The sequence below is a fragment of the Notolepis coatsorum genome (genome assembly GCF_963971535.1).
Source record: "Notolepis coatsorum genome assembly, chromosome: 1".
NCBI lineage: Eukaryota > Metazoa > Chordata > Actinopteri > Aulopiformes > Paralepididae > Notolepis > Notolepis coatsorum.
Window position 1 is genome coordinate 107,814,022 of NC_140165.1, and position 14,057 is coordinate 107,828,078.

Genomic DNA, 14,057 nt, shown 5'->3' on the forward strand with positions numbered 1-14,057 from the left:
ACAGGTGTTTTTATACGTGTGAACGTTCTCATAGCGTCTCTCTCCGTCTCTCTCTCCAGGTGATGTTCTCCTTCGAGGCGGGTCGGCGCTGCGACTCTGGTCCAGGGAACTTCACCTTCGAGACCAAGCAGGGCAACGAGATCTTCCAGCTGGTCGAGCAGGCCATCCAATCGCAGAAGGCCCTGGCCGAGGAGCGGCACCTCAGCCTCCCCGTGAACTTCGACCCCGAGTGCCCCTCGTCGCTGCAGCAGCTGCGCAACATGGCCGCCGGCGGCAGCGACAGCAGGGAGCCGGACGGGGACTCTGGAGGGAGCAAGCCGGGCTCCGCGGACGGAGTGATAGGAAGGAGAGAGGGAGGAGACGGAGGAGGAGGAGGAGGAGGGAGGGGGCAGGGAGGAGGAGGGCACAAAGGAAGGAGCTTACCTGAACCTCCACCCATCATGGGGGTTATGGTCGGGGGAGGCACCCCTCCGCGGTCGCCCAGGCAGAGTGGAGCGGGTAAAGGTCCGGGCCACGGCCCCAGTTCCCTGGACGAACAAACTAATCTCTACTCAGAACCTGCCGACTCGGTCCGCTTGCCTCCCCACAGCGCCAACTGCCTCTACTCCGACCCAGTGGACACCCTCAAGGCACAGAACCAGCCCGCCACGATCCCCAGACTTCGACCCGTCGGAGACGAGGGGTTAGGGGGAGGCGGGTCAGCCGGGGGTCGCTTGCAAGGCAACAACAAGAAACAGGCCGAGCCGCTGTATTCGGACCTGTATGACCACATCAGCTTGGAGTTCATACAGAAGACCGGGGCGCTGGGCCTGGACGACGCTTCTGGAACAGGGGGCAGAGGAGGAGGAGGAGGGAGTAGTAACAGACGCCCGCCCGGAGGTCAGGCTGAAGGGGCCTCCTCGCCTCCCGCTCCCCCACTAGAACACATTTACGACGAACCGGAAGGTCGCGCCAAAGCAGGACTCCATGTTGGATCCAGTCATTCGGGCACGGCACCCCCCTCGCTGGTGTCGACTATCTACGATGAAGCCCATCTGGACCCCCCCGGTTGGAGGAGGCAAGAAGAGGTGGTAACCCCCTCAGGCCAGGAGGGGAAATACAAGCAGGAGGCTAACTACTCTGTCCCTTCGTACGCAAAGCCGTACTCGCAGTCTCACGCGCCCTCGCAACAGCACTCTCCGCCCCGGTTCGGGCCTAACCGAGGTGGGCCACCATCGCCGGCTCCCAGGTGGCCCAAGCCCGCGACCGCCCCCAAGCCCAGCAAGGCCGCTCTTCCTCGGAAGGAGCCCATGCCCCTGCCCTCGGGGAGAACCCCTGTGTTTTCCGGAGCCAACGCCAACAATAACAACAGCAGTAGCAACGGAGGTGAAAATGGCGGGAGAGAGCTGTACAGCAAGGTGTCAAAGCTGAAGCCTCCACCTCCTCATCTGTGGTATGACCACCAGAAACCGCCACCACCGCTGAGAGCGCCAGACATCATCTACGACAACCTGGGACACATTTGAGGCCGTCTCACAGGTTGGCTTTGGGTTACAGCACTGCCGCTACAACCCCACAGGAGTTTAAACAGTCCAGGTTTCCACTCTCAATACATTTCTAATGCAGGACGGATGCATTATCATCTATGACAACCTGGGAGATATTTTGAGACTGTTACTAGTGGAACTGAGGACCCAGCTTTTCTCTGGACCTTTTTAACATGCTTGCTTGTAAGCTTGCTGCTCGACTGTCTTCCAACTCTTGAGAGGAAAATAAATCCAGGTTTTTTGTTTTGTTTTGAAAAAGTCCTACACAGGACTACTAATGCAGGACATATGCGTTAGGGGTAGAGGGACTGTCATCTGTCGCAAGCGTTTCCTGTTCTACATGCGGTCAATACCTTCCATCCCACATTTTCTTTCTTTAAAGACATTTTTTAATGCATTTCTGCTTCAATACGGCGGAGAGTGATAAGAAATCTGGGGGGTGATAATATACAACAAAGGTCATGAGTCCGGAGTTAAACCCACGACGTGGTGAGTACCTGACATGTACCTCAGTCCACTGACCAGTGAGATCCTTCTGTTCTCAAGTCAGCAGAGTTGACATTCACAGCTGTCCCTCTCCTCTTACATCTGACCAAACATCCTTCATACACCGGATCTATTCCACCTACGGCGGGATTAAATACTTGGAGCATACGTTCCGTTCCTAGAGGATTAAGTTTGACAGCACAAAACTTTGGAAAACTCTGGATGTATGATGATGGATCACATGCTCCGCTGTCGCACATTGGAACATGGACCACCATTCCTGCATGCGCGCACGTGTGTGTGCGTGTGTGTGTGTGTGTGTGCGTGCGCGCGCGTGCGTGCGTGTCAAACCCATAATTGGTGTCCTTAGCCACAGTGTGGTTGGAGTTAGCCTCTGGAACACATACATGCACACAAAAATACAGAATAAACTCCTAGATGGAGACGTAGAGGCTTTGCTTTAACAAAGAACAAGGACACCACTGGACTGGCTTCTCCTTCACAACATGGCTGCCGTGTTTAAGGAGTGACTGGACACTTAACTGGAACTTGAAACATGTTTTGTTTCGTTTTGCACTGTGGCTTTTGTCCAGTTGGTTTCAGTAATAGGGACATCAGTGTGAACTCTCCAGTCTCACAGTCTCAGCCATTAAAGCAATATGGACCTTTCTGTGGAAGCAATGAGACAATGTGATGTCAAAGGCTTCTCTATTGCAAACACATGTCTACTGCAACCACATGTCTACTGCAACAACATCTCTACTGCAACCACATGTCTACTGCAAACACATCTCTACTGCAACAACATCTCTACTGCAAACACATGTCTACTGCAACCACATGTCTACTGCAACCACATGTCTACTGCAACCACATGTCTACTGCAACCACATGTCTACTGCAACCACATCTCTACTGCAAACACATCTCTACTGCAACCACATGTCTACTGCAACCACATCTCTACTGCAACCACATGTCTACTGCAACCACATGTCTACTGCAACCACATGTCTACTGCAACAACATCTCTACTGCAACCACATGTCTACTGCAACCACATGTCTACTGCAACCACATGTCTACTGCAACCACATGTCTACTGCAAACACATCTCTACTGCAAACACATGTCTACTGCAACCACATGTCTACTGCAACCTAAGGCTGAGCCCGAACGTTCGAACGTTCGCTCGTTACGCTGACATTCGGACTTTAATTACCGTACTTTTCGCACTATAAGCCGCACCTGAATATAAGCCGCAGCAGCTAAATTGAATGATGTGTACATATATAAGCCGCACTGGACTATAAGCCGCAGGTGTTTTAATGTTTAATTACCATATGTAATTAGCATTGGGACACAATACTGTCGGACAAATAACAAGAATTAACTCATTTACAAGTTGTATTACGTTTAGCAAATAAGGGAACAGATAAATAAAATGTCAATGCAGTCAAAAAAGCAATATTTCGATTTTTACATTTTCGGGTTTGGTCACGTCGAGTCATATATAAGCCGCACCGTTATATAAGCCGCAGGGTCGAAAAATGGGGGAAAAAGGTGCGGCTTATAGTCCGAAAAGTACGGTAATAGGTTCGAACGTTCGGTGAAAAAAAATAAAGGATGCGCACGGGGTTGAGGTGATGTGAATGCGAGGCGCTCGACTCAAACAGTATGGTCTGCCGGGCTGCAGCGGGATACTATTTCTCAACCAGAGCTCTATTTTGATTGACAGGCGATTCTGCCAATTACGTCACACACCGCTTGCACCCGCCTCTGCTGTTACCACCAATCGGCAAGCGTTTATTCGTTTTTTACTTCAGGCAATGCCGCCATTGATCTGCTTGCGAGAAGCGTCAACAGACTTACCGTAGCTACCGGGGAACCGTAGTTAGCTCCCCGCCGAGGAAGTAATCGGTAACAAGGTTTCCGTAGGTGAACCTGCAGAAGGATCATTAATGAATACCAGCCTTTTTCGGCCACGGAGCGCGAGCTTCATGGCGGGAGGTGGTTGCGTTGGAAACAACAGCAGGCACACGCCTCGGCTCCTCAACAGACCAGTCCACCGTCTACCTCGGAACGGTGGTAGGGTGGACGGGCGGCAGGCGTGTTGGGAGCCCGTCCGACGGGTCTGTTGAGGAGCCGAGGCGTGCGCCTCTCCTCCCGGCTCCTTGTCGACCAAGAGTGAATACCTGTTATTGAACGTGTAACACTAACTATATAACGTTAATGCCACAAAACGAATGCCTTTGTTTATCTAGCCCCTTACGTGACTGCAAGGGCTATTGTTTATCATAAGTAGTAACTTTTGATGCAGTAGCTTGTTTATTTTCTTCTGAGTGCTTTGTTTAATTACATGTTTACATGAACAGCCACCACTGTAAAGAACATGTTTTTCACCAATAGACTATGCAATGCCGCCCTCCGTAGGATCTATAATAATACAATAAAAAAAAAAAAATTATTATTTAAAAAAATGAAAAAAATTATTTATTAAAAAAAAAATTTATTAAAATTTTTAAAAAAAACGAACGTTCGAACGTTCGTTCGATAAACCCTGGCGAACGTTCGAACCCTAAAAACAGGGTTCGGGCTCAGCCTTACTGCAACCACATGTCTACTGCAACCACATGTCTACTGCAAACACATGTCTACTGCAACCACATGTCTACTGCAACCACATGTCTACTGCAACCACATGTCTACTGCAACCACATGTCTACTGCAACCACATGTCTACTGCAACCACATGTCTACTGCAACCACATCTCTACTGCAACCACATGTCTACTGCAACCACATGTCTACTGCAACCACATGTCTACTGCAACCACATCTCTACTGCAACCACATGTCTACTGCAACAACATCTCTACTGCAACCACATCTCTACTGCAACCACATGTCTACTGCAACCACATGTCTACTGCAAACACATCTCTACTGCAACAACATCTCTACTGCAACCACATCTCTACTGCAACCACATCTCTACTGCAAACACATGTCTACTGCAACCACATGTCTACTGCAACCACATGTCTACTGCAACCACATGTCTACTGCAACCACATGTCTACTGCAAATTCACTGGCGACCAAAGGGACCTACACATGCCTTTGGACCAAAGGGTCTTATACATGCCATGGGACAAAATTGGGTCTGTTCTGTGTTTTCTGGACTGATGGAAAACTATTGTTTTCAAACTAACATTTGAGAAATGTTGTCTCTGGTCCCGGGACCCATTCTCTAATGTAAACATGTTACTACTGTTTGTCATGCTGGGGCCCTACGTTCACAGGCGTGTTGTGGCCCATTTGGTGTCCCTATCCAGAATTTGAGAAACCAAGGTTCTAAGTGCATGACTGCAAGCCCAGAATGACCCTCTGGGCTCATGCATGCAGCTGGATCAAGAGTTGGTTTTACTGAGGCAAGTCCCAGAGTGTAAGCTGTGTTAACAAGATGTGTTAAAGACAGGTTGTGATCTAGAGTGTAACTACACTCTGAAACGAGATGTGTTCAAATAAGACAGGTTGTGATCTAGAGTGTAACTACACTCTGAAACGAGATGTGTTCAAATAAGACAGGTTGTGATCTAGAGTGTAACTACACTCTGAAACGAGATGTGTTTAAATAAGACAGGTTGTGATCTAGAGTGTAACTACACTCTGAAACGAGATGTGTTCAAATAAGACAGGTTGTGATCTAGAGTGTAACTACACTCTGAAACGAGATGTGTTCAAATAAGACAGGTTGTGATCTAGAGTGTAACTACACTCTGAAACGAGATGTGTTTAAATAAGACAGGTTGTGATCTAGAGTGTAACTACACTCTGATACGAGATGTGTTCAAATAAGACAGGTTGTGATCTAGAGTGTAACTACACTCTGAAACGAGATGTGTTCAAATAAGACAGGTTGTGATCTAGAGTGTAACTACACTCTGAAACGAGATGTGTTCAAATAAGACAGGTTGTGATCTAGAGTGTAACTACACTCTGAAACGAGATGTGTTCAAATAAGACAGGTTGTGATCTAGAGTGTAACTACACTCTGAAACGAGATGTGTTCAAATAAGACAGGTTGTGATCTAGAGTGTAACTACACTCTGAAACAAGATGTGTTCAAATAAGACAGGTTGTGATCTAGAGTGTAACTACACTCTGAAACGAGATGTGTTCAAATAAGACAGGTTGTGATCTAGAGTGTAACTACACTCTGAAACGAGATGTGTTTAAATAAGACAGGTTGTGATCTAGAGTGTAACTACACTCTGAAACGAGATGTGTTCAAATAAGACGGGTTGTGATCTAGAGTGTAACTACACTCTGAAACGAGATGTGTTCAAATAAGACAGGTTGTGATCTAGAGTGTAACTACACTCTGAAACGAGATGTGTTCAAATAAGACAGGTTGTGATCTAGAGTGTAACTACACTCTGAAACGAGATGTGTTCAAATAAGACATGTTGTGATCTAGAGTGTAACTACACTCTGAAACGAGATGTGTTTAAATAAGACAGGTTGTGATCTAGAGTGTAACTACACTCTGAAACGAGATGTGTTCAAATAAGACAGGTTGCGATCTAGAGTGTAACTACACTCTGAAACGAGACATGTTAAAATAAGACATAGTGTCGTAGAATGTCACTATACACTCCGAAGAGAGACGTGTTGAAGTTGAGTTGTCTCAGAACACACACATTTGAATGTGTTGGAAAACAATATGTGTTTTAAGATATGTTGATAATACGCAGAATAAATGTGTTATCAACACCGTGTTACTCCAACACATCTTTTTGGAGTTGAAAGAGATGATATATTTGAATGCTTTTATGATGTATATACAGAAATATTTTACTAAACACAAAACTAATCAGTCCCCTGCGATGTGTATGTGCGTGCATGCATGTGTGTGTGTGCAGTCACATGTGTGTGCAAAATTGTGTGTGTGTCACAAACAGCTGTGCTGTCTGTAAATATAACATTGATATTAATAAAAATGGCTTGAATTAAAACATGTTGAAACATTTCCTCCTTGTCTTTCTTTTGAAAGTGGTTGTTGACACAGTGAAGTCTCCCCACCTGACTGTATCTCATCTAAAGGGTAGTCACACGCACTCCAACCCACGTAAGAAGGAGATCTTGAATCAGGGAGGGACTTCAGAGGTTTAGAACACTGGAGCTCAGATTGAAGGCAATGAACTATTTAAGCATTACATCACGCGCAGGAGTGGTTTGTGAAAAATAAACGTTAGGTTATGACTATAACCAAGTTCTGTTAGTTAGGGGCGATGCTTGGCTTCGCCTTCTGCACTATCTCGCGTACGTGCACGCGTACTGAATAAACCACAAATGTACCTCTAATACCAGTATTAGTCTGACCACACCCCTCATCAGCTTACCTTCATAAGCAGGTGTGTGGTCACCTGCTCTCCTCCTTCCCAAGCTTTCACCACGAGGTGAGGTCAAGGGCTGCAGCGGCCGTCCGAAGCCAAGCATCGCCCCTAACTAACAGAACTTGGTTATAGTCATAACCTAACGTTCTGTATCGTTAGTGGCTTAGCTTGGCTTCGCCTTCTGCACAAGGGAGGCCAAGCGGAGCCACTTGGCTGACAAATACACCCCGCTGACAGCCCCCCAAAACCATCAGAACAGGGAGGGCCGAGCCCCCCCGACCCCCCCTAATGGAGGGTAGCCCCCCTATTAGGGACGTCACGGGAGGGCGACGGACCCGACCGTGCGAAGAGGCACTCAAGCAACTCAACGCACAGGGTGAGCAGACCGTGGCTTGACCCACGACTACACACACGCACAACCCGCATGCCACCCGGGAACGAACGGAGGAACAACCTCGTTACTGCCCCCAGAATCACGGGGTCAAGGGCAAACCCAACCCCGTGGCAAGGCCGTAGCAGCGGAGCACGAAGGAAGACCCAGACCCACCAAAAGGACTGGACTCCCTGGAATGGGGGCCCGGAGAAGTCCATGATGCCAGCATCAAGACCCCACCAGGTGGGCACGTAGTGCCCCGCCCCCCACATCGCCAGCGTATTCGGACAAAAGGCCCCTCAGTTACTGCACCTGGTATTCCCAGGCGGAACCAACCAGGCCAGTAAGCCGAGCGGGCCCCGTCCCCCCAATAGTACACCGCCTGGCACACTGACCCTGCAAAATAGGCAGTCAGCATGGCCGTAAGCACACAAAAAAGGTTAACCAACGGAAGCAGGCAGCGCACCGGGGAAAAACCAGGCAACAGGCTGTTAACCCTAGCCTGGAGACTGCGGACGAGACAGGCGCCAGAGGGGACAGCTGAACACAGCCGCCCCGGCGGAAGGAGCGTAAGCTGGCGGTGTTGCATGACCAAGCCTCCATTTAACAACCCCCACCCAGAGGGGTCGAGGCAGAGAAGGCTGACACGATTGGCAGACGTCATGAACGTGCAGGGGCACCCTCAACCGGTGAACCCGGGAGTTGACACTGCTCCAACACACCAGGGAATCAACCACCTCGGTGTTACCCAATGCGGTGGTTGTTCCTATAACCCCTCAAGAAAAAACTCCAAAACACACCTGCGGGTATACACCGGCTATACCGCAGTACAAGTGTTTCAGTTTCCAAAAAGGGTTAACCCAGGCCTACGGGTCGCAAACATCACTTCGGACCGGGCCTGGCGGTACGGGAAGCACAGGGTCACCAGAGGAGGTCAAAAAACCACCCCCACAGGCCCCTCTTCGCCATGCGTGAGAGAGGAGCGAAAAACAATGGAGAACCAGCCCCTAAGCACACCGTACCTGGTATTCCCCGGCGGTCTCCCAACCAAGTACTAACCAGGACCAACCTGTGTAGCGGCCGAGATCCGACGAGATCGAGCGCGTACAGAATGGCATGGCTGTAAGCCATGACGACAGTGCTGAGTAAAAACATACCCAACCAGGGTCTCCATAGCGCTTAACCCTGTGACACCCAGACCGACCTGGCATTTTTCCCCCTGAAAAAAGCCCAAGTCCCTCAGGGTACCAGAACAGCAGATCTGCATCCCCGGCGGACAACGGGTTCAACTGATCTGGACCAGCGTGACCAGAACCAGTCCCGTGCCCTAACCACGCCGACATGCCCCAGGAAAAGGGCAGATATGCGTGTTGATCTTAACATGAAAAGAAGGCGCCACCCAGACGTCGGGACGAACCGCGCCTGGTGGCCCACCCCAAGGGCGTGAGACCCCACTACATATGTTCAGATCCATCCCGTCATCATCCCCCAGACATGAACGAGGATCCGTCGACAACCCACCCAGGTCATGGGATGTGGTCGCCGGAAGAGGAAAAACCCCCATCTCAGTTGCTTTATAAAAACGCTGTTTCAACCACAAGCAACTAAGGCGTGCCAGTCAATCGCCTGTTTACAGCGAGCTAGCACTATACGTGCGTCGGGACACACCCCCATCAATGAACAGGCTATTTAGACCTGCCATTGAATCCCCAAGGCGCCCAGGGGAACGACAAGAGGGGTGTGACACTCCCTAACTCCAACACTTCTGGAATAGAAAGAAGGAAGCATCAACAGTATGTATCCCAGTCTACACAGCCGGGGTAAAAAATGTTCACATTTTTACATCCCACCACCCTCCCATAGGAAAGAGACGGGGATCCCCAGAGAGACTTCCCACGCGAGCTGTACAGATTGAAAAGAATATATTGCACCTTGAGCCATGTAAAAAACTGGTTTTAGGGCCTCCGGGGAAGAGGCACCGAACCCATACACACTCAATAAACGAATTGAATCGAATATACATACAATAGAAAAGGACCCTTCTAGAGGGTCCACTCACTTTGACAATCTGAGGAGGAAGGCTCTGTACTCTGATGGAGGCTTCCTCACATGGATCACATGGAAGAAGGAGTCCGAACTCACAGAAGGCCTGAGTAGGCGCTTGGTGAGGAGGAGCCCTGACCACCCCCCCTGAAAACAGATCCATCACATGGACCTGAACAGCACACGGAAGTCCTACCAACAGAGACGCGCACGGTGACGTACTCTATGGCGGGGGAATTCCTGCGGTGCACACGCCCAATATACCAGGCCGTGGGACCAGGAACTCCCTCCCCCCCCCCCCCCCCCCCCCCCCCGTAACGTGCCGAACCGCCACGTGACGGGAACCTTGAAGGACAGGGGGTGTACCCCTGACCGACAGAACAATGGGGAGAGGAAAGGTTACCAGTTCACCCCTTTACGACCCCACACCCATGATACGACGTAACGACAAAAAGAGAATATGACACAGTCATAGTCAGCTCTATGAAGCGTTTCACAGCTCCACACAGCGCACGAGCTAACCTGCTATCTGATTTTTACTAAGGAAAAACACAGAATAGAGAGGGCTCTAAGAACCCCGGTCCAACATACACATGTGCTTCTGTGGCCAGTACAACCCAGTTGTAGGTCACATGACACACACAACCCATCATCATCACAATGAGAGAATACATCATTCTTGATTAGTATCGACCACAGGCCTTGCTAAGCACACGACAGCAACCAAACCAATTTCCCCTTAGGAAATAAGTTTCTCCAGCAGATTTAGCACAACCTCAGCAATCAAGCTGAGAGTTACATCGTATCCCTACCACACAAAAGACACAAATAATGCACAACATGTCTGATAGGAGGTGATAAAGTCCCCAGGGAACCGGGGGGGGAAAAACACAATCCTCCTATTTCACCCTCAATACGGCCAGTTAAAACAGGAAAACCTGTTAATGTGTGAACTCACTGTCCATTGTCATTACAGTCTGAGAAAGAACATTCTTTTACTCACTCGTCACCAAGCATAGCTTCATAGGTTAGTTGCCTTAGTAGTGAGTACACGGTACACATAAACACCATGATGTTTCTCACACAACAACCAGATCAATACATCACGACCTGCACAGAGAAGCTACTGCCAGTGACAAAAACAGCTCACACACAACCCGCAACGTATCTCAAATGCATTGCAACAACACACGTTTTGGGAAAAAACACCGTCATTCACAATACATTTAGCAAGGTAAAACCAGAAGACGTGTTATGAGGGTCTGGCCAACCCCGTACCTGCCCGGAACGCAGATCAGCGAAGTGCAGTCATAAGCCACCGTAGAACACAGCCCTCTTTGTTGACGCAATCCCCGTCTAGGCTCAGGCAGGGTTGACGAACATCCCCTGTCAAAGATGACGTCGTGGTCAAGAGTGTAAAACATGTTAAAAATCAAAGCACGTTCAACAGAATAGCATCAAGCTAACGGCTGCTCCAACCGTTCGAGTGCTATCGCTTCCGCTCGCGAGACGCCGATCTACGACGCACGCGATCAGGAGCGAGCTCCCGGCGGCGCGCGAGAAGCCTAAGCTACCCCGCGCCAGGCCACCGACCGGCTAACCGTAAGCTATGAACATGTAAACAATGACATAACACTCACCCAGACAGGCCGCCGTTCTGAACCCTCCTCACTTTTTAAGAGAAAAGAGAAAACAAGACGTCAACACCGCTTCACAACGGTGATATTAACACGTCCGGCGGAATCAGCACAGTACCAACTGGCCTGTATAGCTGACTTTGAACATGAATCTGCCGCTATCGCACATTACATGCACATATCCCCTCGTGAAGGAATACTCTCATTTGGATATGAAAGATGGGGTCTTAACACGGTGACAGAGAGAATCCACTCGTCCAGAACACACAGGGATCACCAGTGTCAATGGTCGCGGCCCACTAGTTAAAACTATAATGGTCGCCAGACCAAGGCCTTCTGTCGCCTAGACGGCTAAACAAAGGACCCTAGCCTGGGGCCGGTTTCCATAAACTTTGTCTAGTAGCCCCCATAGCACTAACAGACAAGTGGAGCCCGCCAGCAAACACTACTCACCCAACCTGGAACGCACCGCTCCTCACAACAGCGGCATGTCCGACAGTTCAGCTGTGGCCTGACAGGTTTCACCCCAACAAACACAGCAAGGAACTGCAGTTGAGAAGCATGCAGCGGCGTGCTCCCAATACGAAAACCGGTGGAGGGTTTGTAGAAAGATCATCATCTTCTAGACACTCCAGTACGAAGACAATATCGCCGTATTTTCTCGAAAATAGTGAGAGAGAAAATAAAGATATGATGTCAACGTATCCTTGTTTCCCAAGCTGTTCCTAATCCAATTTCTTCCATCATGGTGTCAAGTGTGGGGATCTACCGAGGCACCTCTTCCTTGTGGTGAAAGCGAGAAGGAGGAGAGCAGGTGACCACACACCTGCTTATGAAGGTAAGCTGATGAGGGGTGTGGTCAGACTAATACTGGTATTAGAGGTACATTTGTGGTTTATTCAGTACGCGTGCACGTACACGAGATAGTGCAGAAGGCGAAGCCAAGCTAAGCCACTAACGATACAGAACCATGCTTAGGGGTGGTTGTTAGGCCCGAGGCGCAGCCGAGGGTTGTTAGACCCCCCTAGGCATGGTTTATTTTTCACAAACCACGACTGCAAGTGGTGTAATGCTTTTATACAACTGCCACATTCATCCAACCTTATTGCTATACAATAAACACATTAATTGAAGATTTATTGAAAAAACCATCCGCCAGAAAAAGTAGCTCCCAAAAAAGAAAAAAAGAGAAGTTGCCTCCATGTGGAAGCAGCTCGGAAGTGCATCTAAGGTGCTTGTTACACACAGTGTTTTTGTGCTAGTTTTTATACGTTTTTGAATACGTTTGCTGTCCCTTTTACATAGAAATGCCGTTTTTGGCGGATACGTTGTGGCCCTACTGAAAACGCTAAATTGTGTTTTCCGTTTTGGAGTAGCGCCAAAACTCGCCGACAACATGTCGTGTAATCTGCACGGAGCCGTTGTTGCGAAAACGCCCATGCGCAGTAGATACCATCTGCGTGCCCTTCCGGTGACAACAGAGCTGTCCCAAATAGCTGCAGCTACCATGTGTTGTCAAGTTATTGTTATAAGGACCCCAGTCCAAGCTACAACAGTCTGCATTCCCTTAACAATTGTTTGTATTGAGCCGTATTGTATTGTACCCATTATGCAATATGTTAAATAAAGTTTACATCCATTCATTCTGCTAGCATTACCGATTGCATGAGCAGCTGGCTAACGTTAGCTATCAGACCCTGTTAGCTCAGAGCTCCTCTTTCAATCTTAACAAGCATTAAACAAAATGGCCCAGTCATCTATTCACCTTTGTTTAATACACACAGCGTTGTCTCTAATGTTATCTAGCTACTGATAGCTCCCGATATCATCAGTTTGGTGCTGGGTGGTTAACGTGAGCTAGCGTTAGCTTCTAGCCACAATGCTATACTGTTATACTGGCATATTCCAGTCACGTTAGCATGTAGCTAACAATGTAGCTAACAATCCTTACCGATCCTTTTTGAGACTTTTGAGACCTTTCTCACTCAGGTATTGGGATCGAATCACCGCCCCGGGGCACGGGGGGGAGTGTTCTCACTCACCCCTTTTGGGATGCGAAATGGCGCTGATTCGTTTTACCCCCCGCTGACGGGGCCAGTTGGATTAGGTGGTCTCGGAATCGGGCCGTGGGAGCGGGGGGCGTGACACACACAACGTTGTTACTGTCATGCTTGGACAATACCCACAAAAACAATATTTATGGGCAATTTGAGAGTTCAGACCTCAACCAAAAACAAGCATGTGGAACCTCACAGCTTCCGTGGATGAAAACATGAAGCCACATTACAAAGCACAGCACTTCTGGCTCGCATTAGGCCTGGCAATTTTTGTTTGCCATGCTATTTCTATACATTAGTTTCTTGTTTGAATGCATTTATTTCTATTAGACCAGTGGTGCCCAACCAGTCGGCCGTGGTCGACCAGTAGATCAATGACATGTAATATAATTGCCAGGAGCGATGGGATGTTAGCTGCTGGACAGGCTAAGCTAACTAGCGTTAGCCGTTAGCTTAGCGTTAGCCATTGCTGTATACTATACTTTCTTGTTCGAATGCATTTATTTCTATTAGACCAGTGGTGCCCAACCAGTC

The 14,057-nt window shown here is 48.8% G+C and overlaps 1 protein-coding gene across 2 annotated transcripts in view; it reads left to right on the forward strand.

Moving 5' to 3' along the window:
• dok1b (docking protein 1b) overlaps window positions 1–5,869 on the forward strand; it is a 168,201-nt gene extending 162,332 nt beyond the window's left edge. For both annotated transcript variants that reach the window (XM_084326767.1, XM_084326768.1), the window contains one exon: window positions 60–5,869. In XM_084326767.1, coding sequence (XP_084182893.1) covers window positions 60–1,505 — 1,446 coding nt within the window. In that variant the 3' untranslated portion in view covers window positions 1,506–5,869. The remainder of the gene's footprint in view (window positions 1–59) is intronic.
• Window positions 5,870–14,057: the final 8,188 nt, after the last annotated feature.